The following is a 25,245-nucleotide window of genomic DNA, read 5'->3' as shown; positions in this document are numbered from 1 at the left end:
AATAACTGAACTTATGGCTTGCTTTTATGCAAAGTGGTACCTGCATTCAAATGATACAACCAAAGCTCCTTTTATGGATGTAACTGCTACTCATCAAATGCATCAGTATAAAGCAGTATGTGCAGAACCATTTGCTGTTGATGCTGTATTGAATTCTATATTTAAAAATACATGGTATCTGGAGAAAACTCTAATTCCTTTAGCCTTGCCGGATGATGGTGTTGCACTCGAAGAAAAGAAAAAAGTTGCTGCTGCAATGTTATCATTTCCAAAACCTAAGTCATGTTACTTTAAAACTGAAAATAAGCAAAAAAAAGATATAGAAAAATTGTTGAAAATTGAACTTAACATTCATCAGCAAATTCCTAGCTTAGCTTCTTTGGTTGGTGAGTTCTCCTGGTTAATGTTTGATATGATCGGAATAAAAGATCAACGAATTGATGATTGGCTGACCTTGCCACCTCAGTATTGACACACGCAATCAACATATAAATTATTTTTAAACTTTTCAAAAAGTATTGTTTGTGTAAACGACCACGCTGAAAGGGCAATTGGAATGATGCAACAATTTGTTCACCGCTACAGAGACGAGGAAGGAAAACAAAATAGGCTTATTGCTGTGGACAAAGTTCGCTCAATTTTTAAGGCATCAGGCAGTGAATCTTTATTAACCAAGAAACAAAATAAAAAAGTTATAAGCAAGAAAAGAATCGCAAAGTGACAACTAAACTTACGCTCCAAAATTCAGAAGATAGCTTGAACTTAAGTATTTATGTTAAAAAATTATTTTTTAAAGATACAAGTTGCACGTAATTTAAGTTTGTATCATTCAATCAACCTATAAAAAAATGTTTTTCTAAAAAGCTAAATACAAATAAAATGAAAACCAAACAATTTGAATATAAACAAATAAAGTAAGTACGAATTATTGCGCATTCTTTTGTTAAATGCACATATTTTCGTTTTTTTGCATAAAATTCTTTTCAAATTAAAGAACTATTAAGAAAAATCACGGATACACATCAATTTAAAAAAAAATATGGGTTATTATGAGCACATTAAAAAAAAAAAAAGATTAAAAATATTAAGATCTACCTTGTGCTCAAAGCCTTGCTACGAGGGTACTATGTGGGGCATTTTTAGGGGGGTTTTGACGCTTGAGCACAAGGTAGATCTCAATATTTTTTATTTTTTTTTTTTTGGTAATTGTATTTTTTTTATATTTGCCCCAAATTTAACTTGTTGTGTATTCCCGTTTTCGAATTTTTATTTTTTTGAACACTCCTAATATAGATACAATACTATTTCGGGACTTACCACGAAGCCATTAAAGCTTTTTGTTGAAACAAGCTGTGTGCAAAAGATTTCGTAAAAAAAAAAAAAAAAATGACAGTAAGTTGTATTCTTGGCTATTGGTAATTATGCAGATATTATGTAATTTATTCAAAACCAACAAGCTGCTATTTATGAGTAGTACCGTCAGTATCATGAAGAAGAGAGTCGAACACCAAAACCGTATTTTATCATTTTCTATGGCTACTAGGGTGTCCCAAAAAAAAAAAAAAAAAAGCTCTCTACTGTTTCCCATTCTATGTGACCTAAATAGCGTCCCATAGAATGGGAATCCCATAAAATGGCGTCCCATGCTGAGAAGCAAAGCATTTCCAATATTCTTACTAACTTTTCTCACTGCATAGGCTGTCTGGATAGCTTTCAAATCATTGTAGGGAGCCAGAAATCCTAAAAAACATTTTAAAAACCATGGAACATAGCAAATTGCAATGAACAAACTTGCATCCTTCAACTGCAGCACTTCTTTTTCTGTCAAGATATTACTGATATCTTTAGTCATATAAAGAGTCAGGATGTAGATCGCATCTGCTAAAAACCTTGGCTCATGGCAGGCGCCAGGTTGATGGAACTTAAAATCTTGTACTTCCACTCCGAGGAAGAAGGAGGCAAGCTTACAAACTATACTATAATCATTCCTTGAAAACACTATATCAGTAGTTGCATTAGTCAAAAATGTCTTAGCTTCCTCTGCAACAGTGCGAAGAACAGAGCCAATCTTCAGATCATCTCTTTGCCAGTCCAATTTACATAAATTTTTCACTTCATTCACTTTCTCACAGATTTCAGGCCACTTGTTCTTTAGCTTGACATAAAGAGCTCTTCTTGGACCTTTAGTTTTCTCACCAGTAAGGGCAACCATATAGTGAGATACATGTACTTCATATATGTGTCTCCTACACATTATCCACAAAATTGGTAATTTCAAAATATCTGTAAGAATTTGGACTGCTCCATTTACTCCGCCTGTATTGCTTGCAGTTGTATCACAGCATATACCAATGATCTGCTCTGTACATCCGTAATATTCTAAAAGATTGTGAACTTGTTCTGCTTGGTCAACTCCCTTTGAAGAGGGACATTGAACAACACCTAAAAGATGGTCTTCCATGGTATCGTCATCCGGGGAACTCACTGAGACTGCAAGTCGCTCAATTTTTTGGATAATGTTAAGCCCAGTGGTAATTTGTTCCAACAGTTTGGTATCAAAATGAAGAATAAGCCGTCGGCCTTTAAGATGATTAGATATTGAAATCCACTCCGAGTCCCTTCAAGTTCTACATATTTGAACTTTTTTCTATGAAGTATGCTTCTTGAAAGCGGTATATCATTAATTTCTATACCTCCAGCTTTAAATACTTCACTTAAAATTGCCAGATGAGGTCGTACACCAACGTTGAACCTTGTTGCTGGAACAGCAGTACATTCAATGAGCTTTTCAACATTCCATGCTAGATTTATCGTATCTCCAGAATTGTACCTAGGTATCATTTTATAATATTTTTCTACCTATTTATAATTATATACTTTTCAATAAAACAGCTTTAGCTTGTAAAAATTACAACTATGTTATTAAAATAATACTATACCTGCGTTTCCGACCGTTACCCAGGAAATCATCTTCCTCGCTGATTTCACAGTCCTCGTTTGACTTTTCTTCCTCACTGCTGAATTGAATCTCTTCTGTCATGGAGTCATGTGACAACAAAACATCATTGATATCTTTTAAGTTTTTCTGTCTCTCTAATTCTTTCTCTCTCAACTTATCTAGCTTGTTCTTTCTCCTGTTTGCATCCAGTACTCTTCTACTGTAGTCTTCATCGACTTTTGTTTCCATATATCCTTTCCTATGTAACTTCTGGTCTTCATAAAAACTAAGAAATATTTAAATCTATTAAGCCATTTATAAATAAATTAATAATTGTTCTAGTTTTTCTTGGAAGATGACCAAACCATGTAAAGAGTTAAACGTAAATATTTTAAAGGAAATAATATGCTATTACTTAAGTTACTTTTAATTGGAAAAAAAATCTCACTACTAAAAAAAGTGTTATTTAATGAACTTACTTTATATCTTCCAGCTTGGCATCATCTGTTCTCAATCTATCAGCAAGAATATCTTTTTTAAAATTATTAGTCGAGATGTCAAAAAGCTGATAGGATTCTGTGAGAAAATCTTTCTCTAACTTTGATTGCTTATCAAGACTGCTGTTCCAGTTTAGAGAAGACAATTTAATCAATTTCTTGTATTTTAAATTAAGTTTAATGATTTTAGTCTTTATATTGTACCCACAAATCACAAATTTCTTGCCAAACCCAGCATTATCCCAAATTTTTTTAATCCTAGATACCAAGCAAGAGCTATCAGGATCTGTACAAACACCATTTTCACAAACAAGATCCTTGGATTTCGATTTCAATTTGCAACCAACATTAGTAGAAGTGGGTTTGTATTTAACTTGTGACTCGCGAAGGATAAATTGATAGTATCTAAGAATATCACCATTAGATGGAAGCTGTCTCTGAGGTAACTCCCTCAGTGGGTACTTCAATAGGTAAATATACCTCAACCTTTCTGTATTTTTCCGTTTTATCTTATTTTGTCCTATCATCTTCTTTTTTTAGCTGTTCTACCCATTTTTATATGAATTTCGAAATAATCAGTTTTTTAACTAAATTTATACTAAATGTTACACTTGCATCAAAAATCTATGAAGTCGTTATTCCCTCTTGTATAATATTTTATCTAAGTTTACCGTTACGGCTTTTATAACCGTTTACACGAGAATTTCTTCGTGTACAAATTAGAATTCCTTCGTGCACAAATAATTCCATTTAGAAATTTTTTCCTTCAAAAAAAATTTCTAAATGGAGTTATTTGTGAACCAATCCATGGGAATTATACGAACTAATAATATTGTCCAGAGGGAAAAATATCAATCTCTAACAATGTTCATAGGGAATGATCCTATTCTTTAACAATATTCTATGGGAATTATTTGTGTACTAATTATTACATCATATTAAAACATATTGAAATACTAGATAACGCTGTTTTTTAGTAAATACACATAAGTGTACAAAACCGTAAAACTCAGAATTTACATCTATCACTTCTAGTCATTAAAAAATTAAAAAAAAGATTTTGGTAGCTATTTAGGACCTATAGAATGGGGATCAGTTGAGAGCACATTGAAATTTTTAAAAAAGTGTGTTTTTGGGACACCCTAATGGCTACGTCTAGGCATTAAAAGCTTTGGTCATTCGTGAACATTTTAAAATATTCCGATTTTACTAGTTAAAAAAAACAAGTTTCAAGCGTTGAAATTTTTTAGTTTTCAAACTGCCACTTTTGATACAACTTTTTAGATTAGTTACCTCACTAAAAGTGAAGCTGATCATGCTAGCTCCTTTGGCGAATGTTGTAAAATAAGGTTTGTTTCTATTCGGTAGTGTTTACATCACTTAAGCTTCTTGTTGTTTCTGAACTTGTTTTCAGTAGATTCTGTTCCATTCATTGCGGCGGGAAATACAGTTTTGTGCAGCTAAGTAAAATAATATTTGTGTAAGAAATATATACTTGCAGTAATATTTTATGCATCATAATAAAATTGCAAAGTAAATTATGATTTGTATTTTTTAGTTTTTTAGCTTGGAATTCTATAAATTCGAAAGTATTCCTATTATATTCTTATTTTCCGTTAGGGTTATAAGTATAAAATTAATAACCATAAAGTTGTGAAATTTTTATTTATTTACAATTCCTTAGTTATCTCTTTTAAAATCCAATACAAATGTGTAGTATGCACTAATCTGGGAGATTTCAGTGTCTATTTTCCAAACTTTAAAGGGTAAAAGTTCAGTGAAAATTGGAACCCTTTTTTAAAAATAAAAATTAGACTCTGCCCTTAGTTTCTAGGTATCTTGCATATCCTGCAAGTTAAATTTGTAATTAACAGTAATTTTACAGAATTTTATAAGCAAGCAATAGTTTTTTTACAAAAAATAAATGAAAAAGGTTTCGTACATATAGATTTACTTATTAGTTTATATCTAAGTTTGTTATCATTGTTTTTTAAATAAAGCTCTCTAAATTTTATGATATACACTACCGTGCAAAAGTCTCCGCTCATTTGTAATATTTCAATAAAGTAACAAAAGTTTGCAAGAAAATTGCGTTTATTTTTAATTGTTTATTAAACAATGAATTAGACAGTAAATACAATACATTTTAGGATGATTTTAAATATATAAAATCAAGAAAATGTTAATATAAAAAGTTGTAAATGTTAAATTTTATTTTCATCAATTTGAGACCCCTTGGAGCGTATAACAGCAGCACATAATCTTGGCATTCGGGCTAATAATTTATTCATGGTTCCGCTGTTATCTCATTCCAAGCTTTTTGCAAACGTTCCCATAGCATTTGCTGATTAATAAAAGATGTTTCACCTGCTTCTCTGATCTTCCGATCCAGTTCATCCCACAACTTTTCGATGGGTGATAGATCTGGTGATTGAGGAGGCCAAGTCATAATTTTGCAAACTTTTCCCCTTTCTTTTAGTTTCAAATAATTTTTGCATAATCCAGATGCATGTTTTGGATCGTTGTCCTGCTGCATGATGAATCCTTTCCCAATTATACGAATACCAGATGGAATCGCGTGCTTAACCAAAATATTATGGTACATATGTTTATCCATGGTAGATGTGATTTTAACTAAATCTCCAGTTAACCCATTGCCAAAACATCCCCAAAGCATAATATTACCACCTCCATGTTTTACAGTACTTTGTATACATTGAGGAAGCACTCTTTCATTAGGTAAACGCCTAACATGCACGCGACGTCGGGTACCAAAAAGTTCGAACCTACTCTCGTCTGTCCATAGAACTTTCTTCCAATCTTCTAATCCCCAATTTTTATGCATTTTTGCCCATTCCAATCTTTTCTTCTTATTTACTGCCCTCAACAAAGGTTTACGTGCAGCAATGCGTCCAATTAAGTTGACTGATCTTAGTCTTCTTTTTACAGTATCAGTTGATACTGGCTTTACCCTTGTTTTGTTGAGTTCTGCTGTTAAAATTGTGGCTGGAATTTTTCTATTTCTTTTGCTGGACACAACAATAAACGTATCTTCTTGCCGTGATGTAACTCTTGGTCTTCCAGAACGTGATCTGTCACTGTTGGAACCAATATCATGCAATCGTTGTAGAGCATATCTCAAACCTGATTCGGATATTTTTAACCTGGAAGCAATTTTTCTATATGAATAACCTTCTTCACGTAAAATACATATTTTGCCACAAAGTTCTTCACAATATTCTTTCTTTACTTTCACCATTTCTCAAATTCTTTATTAAATTCAAGACATTAAATGCGCACACTAATGCCATTTTCAAGTATAAATATAAACATAAGTCTATTAAAAGCAACCAATTAAAATTACTGAAAACATCCTTACCATGCCGGAAAGTATCATGCTACTGTCAAACCTAAGCTTACAAAAAATATTTTGGTTAAAACTTTTGTGCAGTTTTAAATTTAATAAAGAATACTGAAGAACTTTATATGTATTTTACGTGAAAAAGGTTATTCATATAGAGAAATTTCTGCCATGTTTTTAGCAGCAGAACTCAACAAAACAAAGGTAAACAAAATTATTTGAAACAAAAAGAAAAGGAAAAAGTATGCAAAATTATGATTTGGCCTCATCAACTTTTTATATTAACATTTTTTTCTTTTTATATATTTAAAATCATCCTAAAATGTATTGCATTTACTGTTCCTTGCAAATATTACACATGAGCGGAGACTTTTGCACGGTAGTGTATATAAATCTGTAATTACTATATAATAGAATGCTTTTAAATATATTATGTTTTTATTTTTCTTATTACAAATGATTTAAAAGCAGTAACTGGTCTTTCAAGTGTGAATTCTGTTTTAAATGTTTGAATCATTTTTTTTAAAAAATTTTAAAATCATCTAAATTCTGTTTAATCAAAAGTTCTTAGTAAAGCTTTTTTATTAATTTTAGTTCTAAAATGTCTTCTGAAGTTCAGAAATCAAAAAGAAAGCTCCCAAATAATGATAATTTGAACAATGGGGATGTTAAAAAAAAGCTGAAATGTGAAGATGCTGTCTCTGGTGTACTGTTGTTTTCTGGACTGACTGATTATGAATTAAGAAATGATAAAGATCTTATGAAAAATGATGCTTTAAAGTGGTCTCCACATAGGTATGAAACATTAGACGGAATAAAAATACGTACTGTCTCTTCAGGATCTGTATCGTATTTCTTTTATGCAGTTAGTGATGAAGGTAGGGTGTATTCATGTGGTTTGAATGCAAAAGGTCAGCTTGGTCTTGATGATTTAAACAATCGTAGAAATCCATGTTTAATTGAATCATTAAAGGAACATAATATTGTAAGTGTTGCTACTGGAAGGCAGCATGGGCTGTTTTTAACTGAAGAAGGTTTAGTTTTTTCATGTGGTGATAATAAAAATGGACAATGTGGTATTGGTAATAAAAAAGAATTTGTGTCAGTTCCAACCCCTATTAACTACTCTGGCCCTCCAATTGTTCAAATAGCATGTGGAGGAGAGTTCAGTTTATTACTTAATGAAGATGGTGCAATCTTTTCGTTTGGACTTCCTGAGTATGGACAATTGGGTCTTGGATCTGAAAATAAGGAAATAAGCGCCCGAAAAGAGGTTTTTCGTTGTGAATATTCTCCTGTTCCATTGACCTCTTTTGTAGAAATTGATGCAGATGAAGGAGGAACTGTTTATCTCGGAACACCAAAAATAACTAAGATTGCATGTGGTGTAAATCATAGTTGTGCTATTGATGATAAGCAACGTTTATTTACTTGGGGTTTTGGAGGATATGGGAGATTAGGGCATAATGATACCAGAAATGAATTGGTTCCAAGGCTCATGAAATGCTGGTACCGCATCACTGGAAGAGCTGATGGTGGAATTACAAATGTTTTTTGCGGCCAACAGTTTACAATAGTTCAAACTATTGTCCCAAAGTGTTCACTTCTTTTTGGTCAGCAAGCCATGAACAAAGAAGCAAACATGTACCCCAAATTCATAGATGACCTTAATGGATGGGATGTTAAACACATATCTTGCAATCAATCTGGTTATATAGTTTGTGCAGATGATAAAGTTATTGCATCACAACCTAGTCCATGTTATGGGACCCTGGCCATGGGACCTACAATTAAATCATCTGCAGCCCCAAAGATTATTACCACATTGAAAGATGTTTCATGTTTTCAAACTGGTGTTGGATATATGCACTCTTTATACTTGGTTAGGAGCGAAAAAGAAAGCGATGTAAAAGCTATTGCAAACTTTCCTCTTGTAAAATTCGAAGATTCAAAGAAAGAGAAAGATTCGCTTGATGAGGAAAAAACAAAACCAGCAAAGAAAAAACCTGTTGCTAGAGTAAAGAAAGGCAAAAAATAAGACTTTTTATTTTTGTCGATCCTTTCTATTTTGTATTTATAAAAGTTTAGGTTTAGATAAATTTATTAAACCTTTTATTAGTCGAAAAGAATGTCTTAAAAATATGGTTTGTAGTCAGGAATTAAAAATCATTAAGCGTTAGCAATCATGAAACCAAACATTTGATTTTACAAACACAAGTATTAGAAACATCATTGTGTATGATGAACCTCCTTACTATCATAACGAAACCCTGACATATCCAGGTTTGTATTCTCATATATGTTGTTAACATGTTGCAAAAATACCGTAGCGCCAAAAAAACTGAAATGACAAAGTTGAGTTTCCCAAAGCAGAGCTTAGACGAGAAAAGTCGACATGTGGGATGTAAGGAGACGCAAGTCCTATTGAGACGTTCACAAAGAAAAGATTTACTTTCAAAAGACTTTTTTTTTTACTGTAGTTGTGTAGAATAACTACAATATCGTTAGATAACTTCATTCAGATGTTTAAACATTAATGCATTGCAAAGTTTTAGATGCTTCGCAATAATGGATCGTACACCTTGTCTTTATAAAAATATCGAATATAAAACTGTTGTCCAGATTAGAAAATGATTTCTAAAACTGAAAAAAAAAGTTTATGTAATTAAACTATTCAACTGTTACATTAAATAAGCGTCAACGAAGGTAGTTTAGTGACGAAGTTAGTCTTGTAAAAAAATTCAGTTTAATAACAATCGTTGTTCTTTTGTGACTTTTCATACATCGACTTAATATATTTCTCTCTCTCCTAGTTTGCAATTAAAATTATGTCGAAGAAGAAAACTAAATCACTTACATTGAATGCAGACCAAAAAAAAAAAAAATAATTAAAGAACTAAATATTTACATTCTTTTATTCAACACATCGGTGAAGATCACTATTAATGCAAAACATCTACATTTAAATCAACTAAAATTTTCACTGATAGTAAAAACCAAGGGCATAGCAAGGAAAAAAAGAGTGTTTCAATATATAAGCGTAGGATAGTTTTTTTAATGGGTACTCTAAGTTTCTCCTAAGAACCGTGGGAAGGTACGAATCTTTAATACTTGCTCGTAATCTTGACATACTAAAAAGTAAAGTTCTTTGTGACAGGCAAAGTATTTATTACATAGATAATTTGTTTTTCTATGAAATAATCACTAAAAGTTATTAATGCAATTATAAATTAACATTTTTGTTTCCTTCTTTTGCTCAGTGACGGCTCTTATTAAATTTAGCTTTTAATACAATTTTCATTCCTTTTTTTTTGAAGATTTGCATTAAAATTCAAGTGTAAGGTAGTTCTTTTCGATCAAAACAACTTTACCTGTGATTTACTTTTTTGCTATGTCCTTTCGCAACTCCCAAACATTCTCTACCACATTGAATTCCAGGTATTTTTCAGGCCAGCTTCACAAAAAAACATATCCGCTTGCCGGGGAAAGATTTTCTGATCAAGGACATTTTTATACTGCACTTGGTTCATCATTCCTTCAATAACCCACAATCTATTAATCCGTTTTTCACAAATGACAGACCAAATCATTGCAGGTGTTGGAAGTTTAACTGTTTGAATGGCTTCTCACATATTGAGATTTGTTTGAACTTGAGAAATACTTTTATCACCAAAGCGTACCTGAAAAGTTAAAATGGCAGCTTCATTTCATTAGTTATTTGGAAGTTGAATAAAAATCTTTTACAAAAGTAATTCTGATTTCCAATCATCTTCGTTTATATTTACTGTGTTTTTCCATTATAACCTTTTTTTCATCATTTTTCTTTTCTTTTTTTTCTCTCGATTTTACTTAATTTTTTGCTGATTTTGGTAAATTATAACCAAAATCATAAAAACGAAATTGAAAAGTTCGCTTTGGCATCTTGATAGACTTCATACTACTCAAGTTTGTAGCTAATTGCATCATTGGATGCTTGTCGGTTTTTGAAATTTGTCTAGTATTCATTAACCAAGCGGTGTTTTTTTTTTTTACCACGTCGCCTAATTCTTTTCAGTGCTCCCATATAATCTAATTTTTATCTTAATATTTTAGACAGATATCTGAAAAACGTCACATGTTTTAGCAATATCTCTTTAAGAATAACTAGTATTAGTTAACAGAGATAAAATTTCAAAACAACATTTTTTTTTATGTTGAGAATTTTTTTTTCTACTTTTTATCTACAAATGAAGAACTCTTCGTTGATTGTTTGTTATTTATTTCATAAAATTAACTCTTAAAATCTACAAAAAATTTAGTTTACATTAATGTTACTTTATTTAAGCAATTAAACGATCAATACAGAAGCTTACGACATTACGACAGTCGTATTGTTGACACATTACGACATAAGAATCAGAAGTTTCATTGTTGAAATAGAACTGCTCTAAATGCAAACAGAAATTTCGAAATCAAATGTATTTATCAATTTTCACTGATACAAATTGTTCTCTGAGATCGCTTTTGCATGCCTATAAGACAATACAAGACTCAAAAAATCCTATAAAACAATGTTTTTGTATTTGTTTACTTGATTTTTATATCTGTCATTTAAACACTACGAAATCTGTGGGTGTAAAACCATAGATGTATATAACAAACATATAATTTAGCCAACGTCTAGGTTTTAGTGTCCAAAAAATGTGGGTTTTACAGGGGCTAATCGAACTGCACAAAAAAAATATTGCCGAGCTAATACTAATGTTCTCTTCTTTATTAGTATTCTTAAATTTATAATTTTAGCAAAATCCTAAACAAATCTTCGAGCGCACAAAATAACATTTTTATTCTACAATACGTCATGTTTTAATATTAAAAGATAATAGCCTGCGCACGGGGAGTCGCTTTTGAACTCCGTCAGCGTTTATTTTTTTGAAAGATTTTCTCCTTGGATGCCGAAACTCTTTCCGTGGCATAAGACAACTCGAAATTTAGTACAAATAGTTTTACTACTACAATTAAACGCATTTTTATGTCAAACAAATGCAATCAAAACTTCTACTAAAATCCAGTTTTAAAAAGTCCTACATTTACAGGTCTCTTTTAAAATTTTAAATGGTGTTTTTCTCATAAAAAGTTGTCAACTGGATTCCGGTCGCGCCCCTCTTGTATAATTTTTTATAAGCTTAACTATTTTTTGATGGTTTTCGCATGATGAAAAATTTTGTAAAAGAAAAAAAAGTCATTCAAAAATCTATAAAATATTTAAAAATGAGCTTAGATTTAAAGAAATACTAAGCATAGAAATTATTCAACTGACACATTTTCGATTGCAAGTTCATAAATGAAATATTGAGCAGTCAGATTCGAAAGAAACTTTTTCCTGTACTTTGTACGAAATTCCGGATATGCTAGCGAATTGATGGAATGACAGTTGTTTCTACACAGTCCAAAAACCGCATTTATTTTAACTTCTGGTAATCTTTTTTCCTGATATACTTAAATCAAAAAGTTTTAAAATTATGATTTCAAACACTAAGAATTCTACTGATCTTGTTTACAATCATTCTCCTTCACCTCTCCTCTCCACTGCTGCTACTGCTGTTATTGGTGCTGGTGGTTGTGGTGATGTGTCTAAATCAGTTGTTGAAAACACAAATACTGACGAAAATAGGACGTTTTTGAAACGAGATGTTATCATCTCATTGCTTGCTGGGGGTTGCGCTGGAGCTCTTGCCAAAACTGTTATAGCTCCATTAGATAGGACAAAAATAATGTTTCAAGTTTCAAAAACTCCATTTTCTTATGCAAAAGCTATTGAAAATCTTTCCAAGAGTTATGTTGCATATGGTCTGCGTAGTTGGTGGAGAGGTAACAGTGCAACAATGGCTCGGATTATTCCCTACGCAGCTATTCAGTTCACTGCACATGAACAAATAAAAAAATTACTAGGTAGTGTCAAAAATGAAGCTCTACCTCCATTCAAAAGACTACTTGCAGGATCACTAGCTGGGTGTACGGCTGTAATCTTAACATATCCTCTAGATATGGTTCGTGCAAGAATGGCTGTGTCTGGTATTACAAAATATAAGAGCCTTAGACATACATTTTTAACAGTTTACAAAGAGGAAGGAATAAGAACATTTTATAATGGTTTTATACCAACTATTGTTGGTATTATGCCTTATGCCGGGGTTTCGTTTTTTATTTACGAATCTCTAAAGAAACATTATTATAACAAAAATAATAACCAAGAACTTCTTATTCACTATAGACTATTTTGTGGTGCTATTGCTGGAGCATGTGGCCAGACATTTACTTACCCAATGGACATAGTAAGGAGAAGAATGCAAACTGATGGAATTGATGGAAAAGGTTACATATACAGAAATCTCTTTTGGACACTGTCTTATGTGTTCAAAACGGAAGGTTTTTTTAAAGGTTTCTTTAAAGGTTTGAGCATTAATTGGATAAAGGGACCAATTGCAGTTGGTATTAGCTTTGCTACTTATGACACAGCGAAATCAGTTATGAATATTTTACTGGATCAAGCAGATGAAACAAAAAAGTGTTTATAATTTGTAAATGAATTATTTAAACTTTTTTAATGAAGAAAATTAAGTAGTGCATTTTAAACATTAGCTAAAGTTTAATTTAAATGCTCAGTTAATTGAGTTATTTGTTGCATGATTGTTTATGTAAGGACTGACTATATTTGATGAAATTCTCCTCTTTTATTGTTTATAAATTCTGTTTTAGTTTTAAATATTTTTAACTATAACTTTTTTTATTTTTCAAGAAAACTTTTTTAAAAAAGTGAATATATATTTTTAAAAAATCCTTAGCCAGCCTTTAATAAACTATTGTGTTAAAAAAATCCTTAATATTAGCAGCTGAATTATATGCTGTAGGAGTTCACTCATTATATTTTAATTAACAATCCTGTCATCATCATCATCATCATCATCATCATCATCATCATCATCATCATCATCATCATCATCATCATCATATCATTATTGTTAGTATAATTGTTTTTTATTATTGTTATTGTTTTTTTGTTATTATTATTATTATTATTATTATTATTATTATTATTATTATTATTATTATTATTATTATTAAAATATTTCTTACTCACAAAAAAGACGTTTAACTTTTAAGAATCAACTAAAAAAACTTTTTAAATATTTGATATTGTATAGTTATACAATATCAGAGTACCGTAGTTTTGGAGTGCTTACCGTGGTGTGACCTAACAAAGTTGTATGCTTTAAGAAAGTCGTAATTTAAGAAATGACAAATTTCATATATATAAAATAAACATTTGGGAAAAATAACTTAGTTATTTTAACTAGATATCTAGTTAGTAAAATAACTAAGTTCTTTTCTCTAAATGCTTATTTTATATATACGAAAATTGTCATTTATTAAATTAGGACTTTCTTAAAGCATACAACTTTGTTAGGTCACACCACAGTAATTTGATTTTAAAATATTATTTTAAAATTTATTTTTGTTATTTATGTTTATAATTATTTTATTAATTTCTTAAATTTTTTTTTTTTATATTTTAAAGCAAAAAAGAAAAGACGAAAAAAGACAATTATTTGTAGAGCTTAAGAAATACAAAGCAGATTTTTTATTAAAATAAACTCTTTTTTCATATTTTCTTAAATACAGTGAAGTTAGTAGAAAAAGTTGTTCTTACAGTTCAGTATAGCTTTTAGGCTCTTATTTTTCAGTTACAAAATTTCATAATAAAAAAATAAATATTTAAATGGTTCTTATAATTTTGATATTCCAAATTTTTGATTTTTTAACTGGACATTTTTTTTGTTTTTAATGTAGCATACACAAACTTTTGTGCATGTTGATAGTGTAAAGAAAATGGACTTCAATTTGATCAGTTCAAGAAGTATAGAGTACTTAGATGCTGTCAAAACAAAACCAGCTGATTTTGAAAAACTGTCTCAGGTGTTTTTAGAGGAGATGGAATCTTGCAACATTAAAATGCCTGAATTTGAAAAAACTTTTCAGTGGTTAAACATAAAAGAAAATTTATCATTTAACAAAAATCTGAAAGGGAAACTCTGTGTGATGGATTTTTTCACTTATTGTTGCATCAACTGTTTGCATGTTTTACCAGGTAACATTTTTCAAATTATCAACTAAAAAGTAAATAAAAATCACAGGCAGTATCTACTATTTAACAGATAACTACTTTTTAAAAGGTGCTTTTATTATTTACCTTGATTACTTTTAACTTTAACACATCGATTAGGAAAGGCTTGGCAATAATCTTTCCTTAAATATGGCAGAAAGGTGGAACCAAGGATACCAATAATAAATATATTTTCTTTCTTGCTTTCAAAATTTTTGTTTTTAATCTTAGTTTGTGAGATTTTTATATGCACTTTGGCTATGTATATAATTTTGATGTGTGTACTTGTCATCTGTAGCCAATATGTTAACTTATTTCAAATTATCTTAATTATTTTCATCTGTTTCTAACTACTTTTAAGTACTTTTAACTGCAGCTATGCAAACCAAAATTGTGTGTATTTTCCTTGTATATTAAGTGATGCAAACACAAAAACTTTTGTCATATTTGTTTTTTTACTGTAAAGTTGACCTGTTTTTTTATCGTTTATTGTAACAGAGATATTGCAAATGAAATTTTTATCTTTAAAATGAATTTACCAAATGAATATTATTCACCATAAACATGATACTACACATAATAATGCTTCAGAGTTTGGCTTCCCTTTTCTTTTTTTGATCCTTGGATTTGTTGGTCCTTCATTATTTCAAATGAAAATATTCTTTGTACAAAGAGATTGAACATGCTTGTAAAGATAACACTGTCTATCATTCAAGTATTCAGTTGGAATGATTTAAATTATATCTGCACTATGCTCAAGTTCTTTGGGCATTCTTTCAAAGTAGTTTAATTCTAGATCAACATAGTTCTTGAAATGTACCTGTTTTATTGGTAATCAAAAGGAAGTGGTAAAGAAACATAACTTCTGGCAAGTGACAAAATTCCATGGTACAATTTCTATTTCTTTTGCTGAGTTTATTAGTACTACCAAAATATGCCTACTTGCCTGTTCAACATAGTGCATTTAATTAAATGCATTGATTATCCCTGGGATATTTCATTTTGATAAGACCAAACCTCCTTTAAATGAAAAATTTTGCCCAACCAATAAAATATTGAATGAAATTTTCTTATTTTTGTCTGTTCTTCTGCATCAGTCTAAGTACAGGAGCATCATATTATTTTTATTTTGGCTCACACAGTTATCTGCAAATAAAATTTCCTTTCTTGCTCCAAAAACGATGGAGCGTAATTATGACATTGTTTGATGCTTTAGCAGCATCATGGGCTGAATCAACTAGGGGATTGCTTTTTATCATATTTGTTATTTGATAATTTATGATCACTTTGTGTTCTTGTTATCTCATTTTGACAGTCCATCTAATAAGGTTTTTGAGCTCATATCCTGGCTATTTAAAAATTTTTATGTTTTAACATTATTTTATTGTTGAATTTTTTGTTGCAATTCATACAGGACTCCTGTTACTGGCAATATAACCTTTCTGTCTTTGATGAAGGTAACTTCATAATTTTGTATTCTTTAAAGTTGGGTAACCAGCCAGGTAGTGGTACAAGATTTTTTTACTGCAATTGATCTTGCAAACATAAATACAGATAAAGGGGTAAACTAATAAAAAGGTTGCTGTTTGAAACGTGAATAATGATATTTGCCCAAATCTGATAAGAATTAACTGTTATTATCACTGTAACTATGGCAATTACATGCTTGCATAATCAAAGTTCAAGACTCAATTTCTGCATAATAATATTGTGTGACACTTTTTCTCAAAAATTCAAAAATGTATGTATATATGTATGTATGTATGTATGTATGTATGTATGTATGTATGTATGTATGTATGTATGTATGTATGTATGTATGTATGTATGTATGTATGTATGTATGTATGTATGTATGTATGTATGTATGTATGTATGTATGTATGTATGTATGTATGTATGTATGTATGTATGTAATATATAGTGTCACACATTGATATAAGGTTTAAAATATAGTGATACAGTATATAATGCAAAAATCAATGATGATTTAGTTGAATTACTTCTAAAGTGTTATACAGTGTGATTAAGTTAACAGTTTAATTATAGTTAGCTTTTAACAAGTAATCACTGCAAGTTGAATCATTTTTTCTGTTTAGATTTGCACGCTCTTGAAGAACATTTTACTGTTCAAGATGGTCTTGTAGTTATAGGAATTCATTCTGCCAAGTTTAACAATGAGAAAATTTTGTCAAACATACTTAGTGCAGTAATTCGTTATGATATCTCTCATCCTGTTGTCAATGATGCTAATGCTACTCTATGGAATCAAATGAGCATTCAATGCTGGCCAACGTTAGTTATTGTTAGCCCTGTTGGTCAAGTCCTTTTATATTTGATAGGAGAAGGTCATAGGGATTTTTTGTTCAATTTTATTGAACTTGCTTTAAACAGATATAAAACTAAAGGTATTTTTTAAATTTTATGGTTAATTGCAGGTTTTTATTGGTCATTAAAAAAAAAAAAATGCAAATATTACTAATCTATATTTAGGTTTGTTAAGCAAACATGATCTTCCACTTCAGTTAGAAAAAAATGCACTGAAGTGTAAAAATCTAAAATATCCTGGAAAATTGACAATATCTCCGTGTGAAAAAATGTTGGCTATATCAGACTCAGGCCATCATCAAATTGTAATAGTAGAAAAAAATGGCATAGTTGTTAAACGAATTGGTTCTGGTAATGCAGGGTTAAAGGACGGTGAAGCAAATGTCTCTCAATTTAATTCTCCCCAAGGATTGGCTTGGTGCGAGAATGCTATTTATGTAGCTGATACAGAGAACCATTCTATCAGAGAGGTTTTTTGTAGCATAATATTATAACCTTGCTGATAGCTTAAATGTTACATTTTGCTAGATACAAAAATAGAGAAATATAGAAACTTGTATCATCTAAATAAGCAAAATATCTTCTCACAAATTGAGCTTTTAGTTTAATAATTTTTGTTTTTTTATAATTTGTTATATTTGAGAGTTTTTTTGGCTTTAACTTAAGTATTTCATCCAGTTAACAAGTGTCTTGTTCTGTTTTTAATAAGTCTTTTTACTGTTTTTATTTTAAGATAAATGTTACAACGTGGGAGACGAAGACAGTTGTTGGTATTGGAAAGCAAGGTGTAGATAAAGAGGGCGGCAAAGAAGGGAGAGATCAAGAAATAAGTTCACCATGGGATGTTGTAGTTGGGCCTTCCCCTGGTATATTTACATTTTGTTTGTATTTAGAAACACAAACAAGTTGATGTTGCAGTTTTTAATTTTGTTTTAAATTGATTATAAGGTTTTGATGCAACAGATTTTCTGAATAACTGTCTGTACATCGCAGCTGCTGGCACTCACCAGATTTGGTGTTACTTTTTAAAAGATGGTACATGGCTGAAAAAAGGGTATAATTATATGCTAAATAATAGTAAAACTTTTTCAAAAATTCACGATTTTTTTAAGCATCTTTTTTTTACATGCAAACAAATGAACTTTATCTTTACTAAACTTGAAGATAATTGTACTTTATTATAGACATAAAAAAAAAGGCATCTGCTTACGATTCGCTGGTAGTGGTGAAGAAGAAAATCGTAACAACAGTTATCCTGTTAAAGCTTCTTTCGCGCAACCATCAGGTTTAACGGTTGCTAATGTAAAAGAGCAACCGTTACTTTATGTAGCAGACAGTGAAAGCAGTAGTATCAGAAGTATAGAAATAAAAGCAGGCGCAGTGAAGGCGTGTGTTGGTGCAGATAGAGACCCTACAGTAATAAAAAAGTTGTATTAAGTTTAAAACTTTTTGTTTAAAGAAAGCTGAATAAAATAAGATAATTTTTATTATGAAATAGTAAGACCACTAAGTATGACTAATAGCAGTTGTCTACAAGACAAACATTTGCCCAAATCCAACAGTTGTTTAGTAAAGTTCTTGTTATAAATACCTTTACTAAAATTATTTTTTCACCAAAATTTAGAACTTATTTGCTTACGGTGATGTTGATGGGAAAGGTTTAAATGCCAAACTTCAGCATCCTCTCGCTGTAGCATCTGCTGATGGCCATTTGTATATTGCTGACTCCTACAATCACAAGGTGAACTTTTAAATTGTCTATAAGTTCTAAATATTTTGTTAACTGGAAATAAATTCCTGATAAAGAAACAGGAAAATGTTCAAAGAGCTTGAAATGTAAAATAGCATGAGTTGCATTTTGCCTAGCTGAGCTTTACAAACCTATTCCAAATTTTTACATTTTTTTGTATTCAGCATTCTAGATAAAGGTACCGTTTCAATGACAGGTTATTGTCATCAATTTATTTGTTGTCGATAAAACCCAATGTTAAGTGAGTTTCCTGTAAAATAAACTGGGAAAAAATCCTTTTTATTTGGTCGCCAAATGATAACCAATGTTTATTTTTGTAGACATCGTATCATTTTCCACTAAAAAAAAAATTCTTTTTTACGAAAAAGTTGCATGAAAAAAATCAAGCAAAAAGATTATTTAAATTTTTTTTTCATTCTTTTCTGGAAATAAAAAAGTTTTTCTTTAATTTTTAAGATCAAAGTTGTTGATCTGTTAGATCTTTCTTGTACCACATTAGCTGGTAGTGGTAATGCAGGTTTGAAAAATGGAGACTTTTTATCAGCCGAATTCAATGAGCCATCTGGCATATTGTGCCTCGCCGAAGCAATTTATATTGCTGACACTAATAATCATTCTATTCGAGTTCTTGACCTGTTAACTAATTCTGTTTCCACGGTAAGTTAATTACACTTCAGTGTATTTATTATACTTCAGAGTATTGATTATAGTTCGGTGTGTTGGTAAATTTTTGTTTGTTAACTTTGTTTGAATGCATTTTTTGTTTGCAGTTAGAAGTTCGGGACGTTGACCAGAGTGATAGTGCTCCATCAGATATACCTAAGCAACTGACAAATAAGTCTTTAGTTGGTTCCAGGGTATCTGTAACTACTTTAGATAATTTGAAATGTAATCTTAGCAATCAGGCAAGCTATTCTATCCAAGTGATTCTTCCTGAGGGATTTCATTATACAAACGAAGCTGATAGTAAATGGCAACTCACTGTATATTCATCCTCAGAAACAGGTATTTAGCCTTTTCATATTCCTAGTTATCATTTTTTGTTTAAAGGTATATAAACTTGTAAGATTTTTTAGAATTGATTTTCAAAACGGGAGTTTTGGATGATGAGGAAGTAAAGGTGACGTTGCCATCTGATTCTTCTTCGATTCTAATAAAGGTTTGTCTCCTCACACATTATTTGAAGTCCTGTTCCGTTAACTTTTATAAAAATTCTGCCATGTTTTGTTTTTAGCTCGAGCTATTGTTGTTTGTGTGTTCTGAAAATGGTTTTTGTCATATGAAGCAATATATCATTCATCAAACTTTGCTGAACGAGCTTAATGCAGACGAAAATGTAAGGACAACTTTTTTAGTGTCATCGAAGTTTTAACACAAAAACTTTCTTAGTATTTTGAAACGGTTATCAATTCAAAAGTATCTACCTAATATCCTCCACTAGCTGATTTAGTAACGGCCACAAATTCTGGGAGTTTGATCGTTTGATTTTTTGTTTTATTATTAATATTGTTATCATTATCATTGTTGTTGTTGTTGTTGTTGTTGTTGTTGTTGTTGTTGTTGTTGTTGTTGTTGTTGTTGTTATTATTATTATTATTATTATTATTGTTAATATTATTATTACTATTATTATTGTCGTTGTTATTATTTATATTACTTATTATTATTATTATTATTATTATTATTATTATTATTATTATTATTATTATTATTATTGTTATTATTATTATTATTATTATTATTATTATTATTATTATTATTATTATTATTATTATTATTTATTACTTTTATTATTATTATTTTTTGTTTTTATTATTGCTTCTGTTAAACGTTATCAATAATAAAGGTTAAATATGTATTCAATTGATTTTTACTAATTTCTGTAGAATTTTTGAAATATCTTTGTAATTTTTTACACTTTTACTTTTTGTAGATATTTCCAACATTGTTAGTAATAATATTTTCTGTTATTATTTTCATTTTGTCTTATGAAGAAGTAAGTTTTAGAAACTGATAGAAATCGAAAAACAACAGTTTTATTTCAAAAACTTTTGAAGCGGAGAAACGAAGAGGAAAAGCTATTTTTAAAAAAGCCAGCGAAAGTCTTATTTAGACTCTTGATCCCGATAAAAATGAAGCCCTTTCTCTTCACTGATTGTAAACAAACATCATTTCCAACATCACACAATAAAAGATTCCAAACATTTCACAAAAGAAATCTTGCATTGCTATTCTTATTGGTTAACATCACACGAAAGAAATCTTGCATTGCTATTCTTATTGGTTAAGTTTATTGAAATAAGAAGATTCTACGATTTGTTACTTTTTTTTGCTTTGAAAGTTATAGATTAAAAACTTCTAAATTAAAATCGTGATAATCCATTGAAATTCATCAGCATTAAACTAATAATACACACACTTCACCAACATTAAACAAAATCGAAAAAAATGATGTTGTAGTTACAAGAGAATTGTTGAACAAAAACAAGATGAGGTTTAAAAAAGGTCCCATTGAAAAATGAGTGCGCATTCTGCATATCGCAAAAGCATCAATATGTAATATTACAAAGTTCAAAATAACTTAGTTTAAAAATATACTTCAAAATAACATAGTTTTACTTTTATGTATAAAAACAGGTGTTTTAAAATATAGCTCTCAGCAAATGAATGTTTGCTTGAAACTAGGGAAAGAAAATATTTAAGTTTTTTCTAAAACCGGTTTTTCGAATAAACCGCGGTTTTCAATGTTTTAAAAACCGGTTTTCCGGTTTTCTAGTGTATCTTTATATTATATATATTTCAGGGGAACATTGAGTGTTTCATCATTTAACCTTGACCTTAGTTTAGTAACAAATAGACCACTTGCAAAAAATGACCTTTCAGCCTCCACACTTGTTACTTGGATTGACTTCAAAGCCGTGTACTACCAATCTAAGTTGCGTGTTCGTTTTTTTGTTAGCTCAAATACTGCCATTTCTTTGAGCATTAGTTTGGAAGTTGATTTTATTTTTTGTTTCTTTGGTGAAACCCCTTTGACTGTCTCTCTAATGGAGAACTCGAACTCTTCTGACAAAGAAGTAAATTGCTGTACTTTTTCCTGACCAGTTTCATTATCTGACAAGTTTTCCTCATCTATAGACTCACTTCTCTTTTGCTCAAACAAACGATTAAACAAACTTGATGCAGTAGTAGCAATTGCATTTCTCTTTGGCATGGAATATTCGAGAATGTCATGAGTTGCTCCATTAATGACATCAAGATTATTCAGATATTTAACTAAGTTTACTAATATAGCATTCCTCCTCTCAGTGACTCTTTTAATAAATGAGTCAACTAGCTCTTGACTAAAGGTGCTTTTCTGGCTTTTTAGCTGCTTGAAAATGAACTTCAGAATGCCATCAGATGAAAACAAGTTCGAACCTCTTCTGCAAAGTGCTTCAGCACCAACCTTGATTGGTTCTAAAGCATTTACTAGATTTTTTAAGGTGGTAGGTTCAGACTCAGAAATCATAATATCGCTTGATAACTCAATCAGTGACATTTGAATACATTTCTTAAGGGTAACAAATCTTGAAATCATATCTAGTAAGCTGTTCCAACGTGTCTTAGAGTCTAAGATTAGCTGCAGTTCCTTTCCAAACTCAGACTGGACATGCTTTTGCAGAATCATGCCATTTTTAACTGGAGACTCTCGAAACAATCTGACAGATTTTCTGACCTTGTTGATGAGTTTTGTGACATCCTCCTTGATCATTGGAAGAGCTGATGCACCTGCTTCTGCTGAAACTTCTAATCCTTTCTCATCGCTGTCAAAATCTTCTTGGTCCTTTTCTAGAAGAATGACTTGTTCAGGTGTGCCATTATCTTCTTTCCTAGATTGTCTATATAGAACATCACAGACAGCCAAGTGGATTCCATGTGCGAGGCAGAGCTGATGGTCTGGTAAAATTGAGCTGCCAAATTTTTTCATTACAGCAGCTCCGTCTGTGGTTACTGCAACAATATCACAGGCAAAACGTAGCCCAATATCTTTCAGTTTCTCGTCAATAATTACACAACCTTTCTCTGCTGGCATAGACTCATGTACCTTGATCATTCCAAGGTTCCAATAATCACCTTCCATATGAACATTTATGTTCATATATCTTCTGCTTCTGGATGAAGTATACTCATCAAGGGTTAAGCTAAATTTGTGACCAACAAGCTTCTTTTCTGCAGATTGCTGCTGATATGTTTTCTTGATATCTTCACAATGTTTCATCAGCAGAGCTTTAATCGATTTAGCATCTTTGGGCAATTTGTATCCTTTTGTCTCTAGAGCTGTTCTCAAAGGTTTACTAGTTGAGAAAATATGAAAGGGCAGCCCATCACATAAAATAAGCTCAGCCAAAACAACATCAACAGGTTCCTCTGTCTTAAAAAACGAATCAATGGGTTTGATGACTTCGAGTTTCCTCTCAGGAGTAACAACTGCAGCAAATGTGATGTTGTGCTTTGTCCTCAGGTGGTTCCTTATGGAACTTGTGGTTCCTTATGGAACTTGTGGTTCCTCCTTTGCACTTAATTTCTTGGTCGCAGAGCTTGTACTTGGCCAATTCAAGTTCTTTTGAGTGCAAAAAGTGCTTCCAAACTGATGTGTTATCCTTGTGGACTTCAGAAAATGACATTTTCGTTTTTGTGAAAATTTGTTTCACTTTTTTACATCACAAATTGCAGTAAAATTACTGTTAAAGTTCAAGTGGAAGCAAATTGAATGTTTTCATTTATTTTCTTGAGCAACTTCACATCAAGAAAAGTGGTTTAGAATTGCCAAATAACCAAGTAAATTTTGTACAAAAGATATACAGTATAATCTCTCTAATTCGAATCTCTTTAGTTCGAAAATCTCCATAATTCGGTTAAACGTAAAGTCACCGCGAAATGCGCAAAAGAAAAGTCAACTTTCTATAATTCGAAAATCTCTTTAATTCGAATTCTAATTCTAATTCTTTTATTTTTCCCCATAAAGTTCGAATTAGAGAGATTGTACTGTATATCCAAAAACCGGTTTGAAAATAACATTTTCGGTTTTCGATTTCCAAAAATTTTACGGTTTCCGGAAACCGGTTTTCCTTTCCCAACTTGAAACATTCTGTTTCGGTAAAAAAAAAATATTTAAAAGGGTTTGCGGTTTTTTTAAAAAACCATTTTTAAACTTTAATAAACATTTCTCTAATTCGATTGCGCATTTAATTTCTCAGCTTGAAAAAGAGGCCAGTAAGGACAAAAATGTTAACAGATAAAAACTCTTTCTCGAAATTATAAAATTAAAAACATAATTTCGCTCCAAAAGATGTCTCATTCCAAATCAAGCATTTTCAGACCGAACGAAGTGAAAAAGGGTGGAAGAGGGATGTATTGCTGTATTCCACTGTGCGGAAGTTCGTTTTATAATAACAATATGGAAAAGACTAACATTGCTCTATTTTCTTTCCCAATTAAGAAAAACAAACTTGATGTTTACAGAGCTTGGTGTAGCGAAATATTTAAATATAAACGTAAAGGAGGTGCTGATAAATTTGAAATAATGAAACACACGAAAGTGTGTGTATTTTACTATAGGCATGAGGAAATAAAAGTTAGTTCAGGATGCGGTAAAAAAAACTTTAAAATCAGGGAATGACGTTCCTAGCATTTTTTCATTCAAGACACCACAAGATAAGTTACTTAGAAAATCTCCATGCAAAATGTTGAAATATCCAGAGTTTACAACTAATATTGATACTGAAACTCATACAAAAATTGATTCTACCAAAAACGTAGATTGTGAAAATTGTAAACTTTTATCATCCGAAAAAACAATCATAGAAAAAAAAATAGAAGTATGTCATGAAAGTTACAGAAGCTTGAAGAATATAAAACTTTAAAAATAATAAACGACCAGCTAAAAAATAATATTTTTAGCTACCAAAATTTTGAAAAAGAAAAAATAGTTTGCCGCTGTTTGTTTACATTTTTGTCCTTACTGACCTTTTTTTCAAGCTGAGAAAGTAGTTGCGCTATCGAATTAGAGAAATGGCTATTATATAGAAAGTCAGTCTGTCATCGAAAAACATTTTTAAGATTTTTTCGAAGACGAAGTTTACGTGTTTTTACTTTTTGGTTTGAGCGTAGCATGCACAAAATGACACCTATGAGTAAACTAGACTCAATTTAAGTAAACAAGCAAAATACTAATCGAGTTCGTTT

The 25,245-nt window shown here is 30.7% G+C and overlaps 2 protein-coding genes and 1 pseudogene across 6 annotated transcripts; 2 read left to right on the top strand and 1 right to left on the bottom strand.

Annotated features, from left to right (window-relative positions):
• Positions 1 to 2,026: 2,026 nt before the first annotated feature.
• On the bottom strand, positions 2,027 to 3,988 carry LOC149891375 (uncharacterized; annotated as a pseudogene). Its single transcript, XR_016450998.1, has 3 exons — positions 3,418 to 3,988; positions 2,940 to 3,224; positions 2,027 to 2,830 (listed from the first exon to the last, which is right to left on the bottom strand). The product of XR_016450998.1 is annotated as an uncharacterized LOC149891375 (transcript).
• An 840-nt stretch (positions 3,989 to 4,828) lies between these two features.
• LOC145202250 (mitochondrial coenzyme A transporter SLC25A42-like) lies at positions 4,829 to 13,353 on the top strand. 4 transcript variants are annotated; one of them, XM_090081763.1, is made up of 2 exons: positions 4,829 to 4,899; positions 7,391 to 9,564. In XM_090081763.1, exon 2 carries the CDS (start codon positions 7,398 to 7,400, stop codon positions 8,832 to 8,834), a length of 1,437 nt encoding a protein of 478 aa, XP_089937889.1. In that variant the 5' UTR covers positions 4,829 to 4,899; positions 7,391 to 7,397; the 3' UTR covers positions 8,835 to 9,564. The 4 variants fall into 4 exon arrangements, with proteins under 4 accessions (XP_089937889.1, XP_089937888.1, XP_089937890.1 ...); XM_090081762.1 differs by having other exon boundaries at positions 4,858 to 4,968; XM_090081764.1 differs by having other exon boundaries at positions 4,861 to 4,915.
• Positions 13,354 to 14,665: 1,312 nt separating this feature from the next.
• On the top strand, positions 14,666 to 20,673 carry LOC145180712 (NHL repeat-containing protein 2-like). Its single transcript, XM_080055645.2, has 11 exons — positions 14,666 to 14,924; positions 17,039 to 17,347; positions 17,433 to 17,737; positions 18,001 to 18,133; positions 18,216 to 18,321; positions 18,452 to 18,683; positions 18,892 to 19,008; positions 19,474 to 19,674; positions 19,788 to 20,022; positions 20,094 to 20,176; positions 20,252 to 20,673. The coding sequence occupies exons 1-11, from the start codon at positions 14,666 to 14,668 to the stop codon at positions 20,387 to 20,389; spliced, it is 2,118 nt and encodes a 705-aa protein (XP_079911771.2). The 3' UTR covers positions 20,390 to 20,673.
• Positions 20,674 to 25,245: the final 4,572 nt, after the last annotated feature.

This window comes from Hydra viridissima, unplaced genomic scaffold (genome assembly GCF_058129835.1).
Source record: "Hydra viridissima isolate aposymbiotic clone 2 unplaced genomic scaffold, HvirCarnegie_v1 scaffold_3, whole genome shotgun sequence".
NCBI classification, from domain to species: Eukaryota; Metazoa; Cnidaria; class Hydrozoa; order Anthoathecata; family Hydridae; genus Hydra; species Hydra viridissima.
Note: the sequence above shows the minus strand (reverse complement) of the source record. Positions and strands in the feature narration are given on the sequence as shown.

Excerpts from the sequence above, each read along its gene's own strand:
- LOC145202250 (XM_090081762.1), top strand. The coding sequence starts at position 4,946 with ATGCATCATAATAAAATTGCAAA. Across the intron at positions 4,969-7,390 it reads CATCATAATAAAATTGCAAA|TTCTAAAATGTCTTCTGAAG; the intron begins GTAAATTATGAT and ends TATTAATTTTAG.
- LOC145180712 (XM_080055645.2), top strand. The coding sequence starts at position 14,666 with ATGGACTTCAATTTGATCAGTTCAAGAAGTATAGAGTACTTAGATGCT. Across the intron at positions 17,738-18,000 it reads AGAACCATTCTATCAGAGAG|ATAAATGTTACAACGTGGGA; the intron begins GTTTTTTGTAGC and ends TTTTATTTTAAG. Across the intron at positions 18,684-18,891 it reads GTGCAGATAGAGACCCTACA|AACTTATTTGCTTACGGTGA; the intron begins GTAATAAAAAAG and ends ACCAAAATTTAG.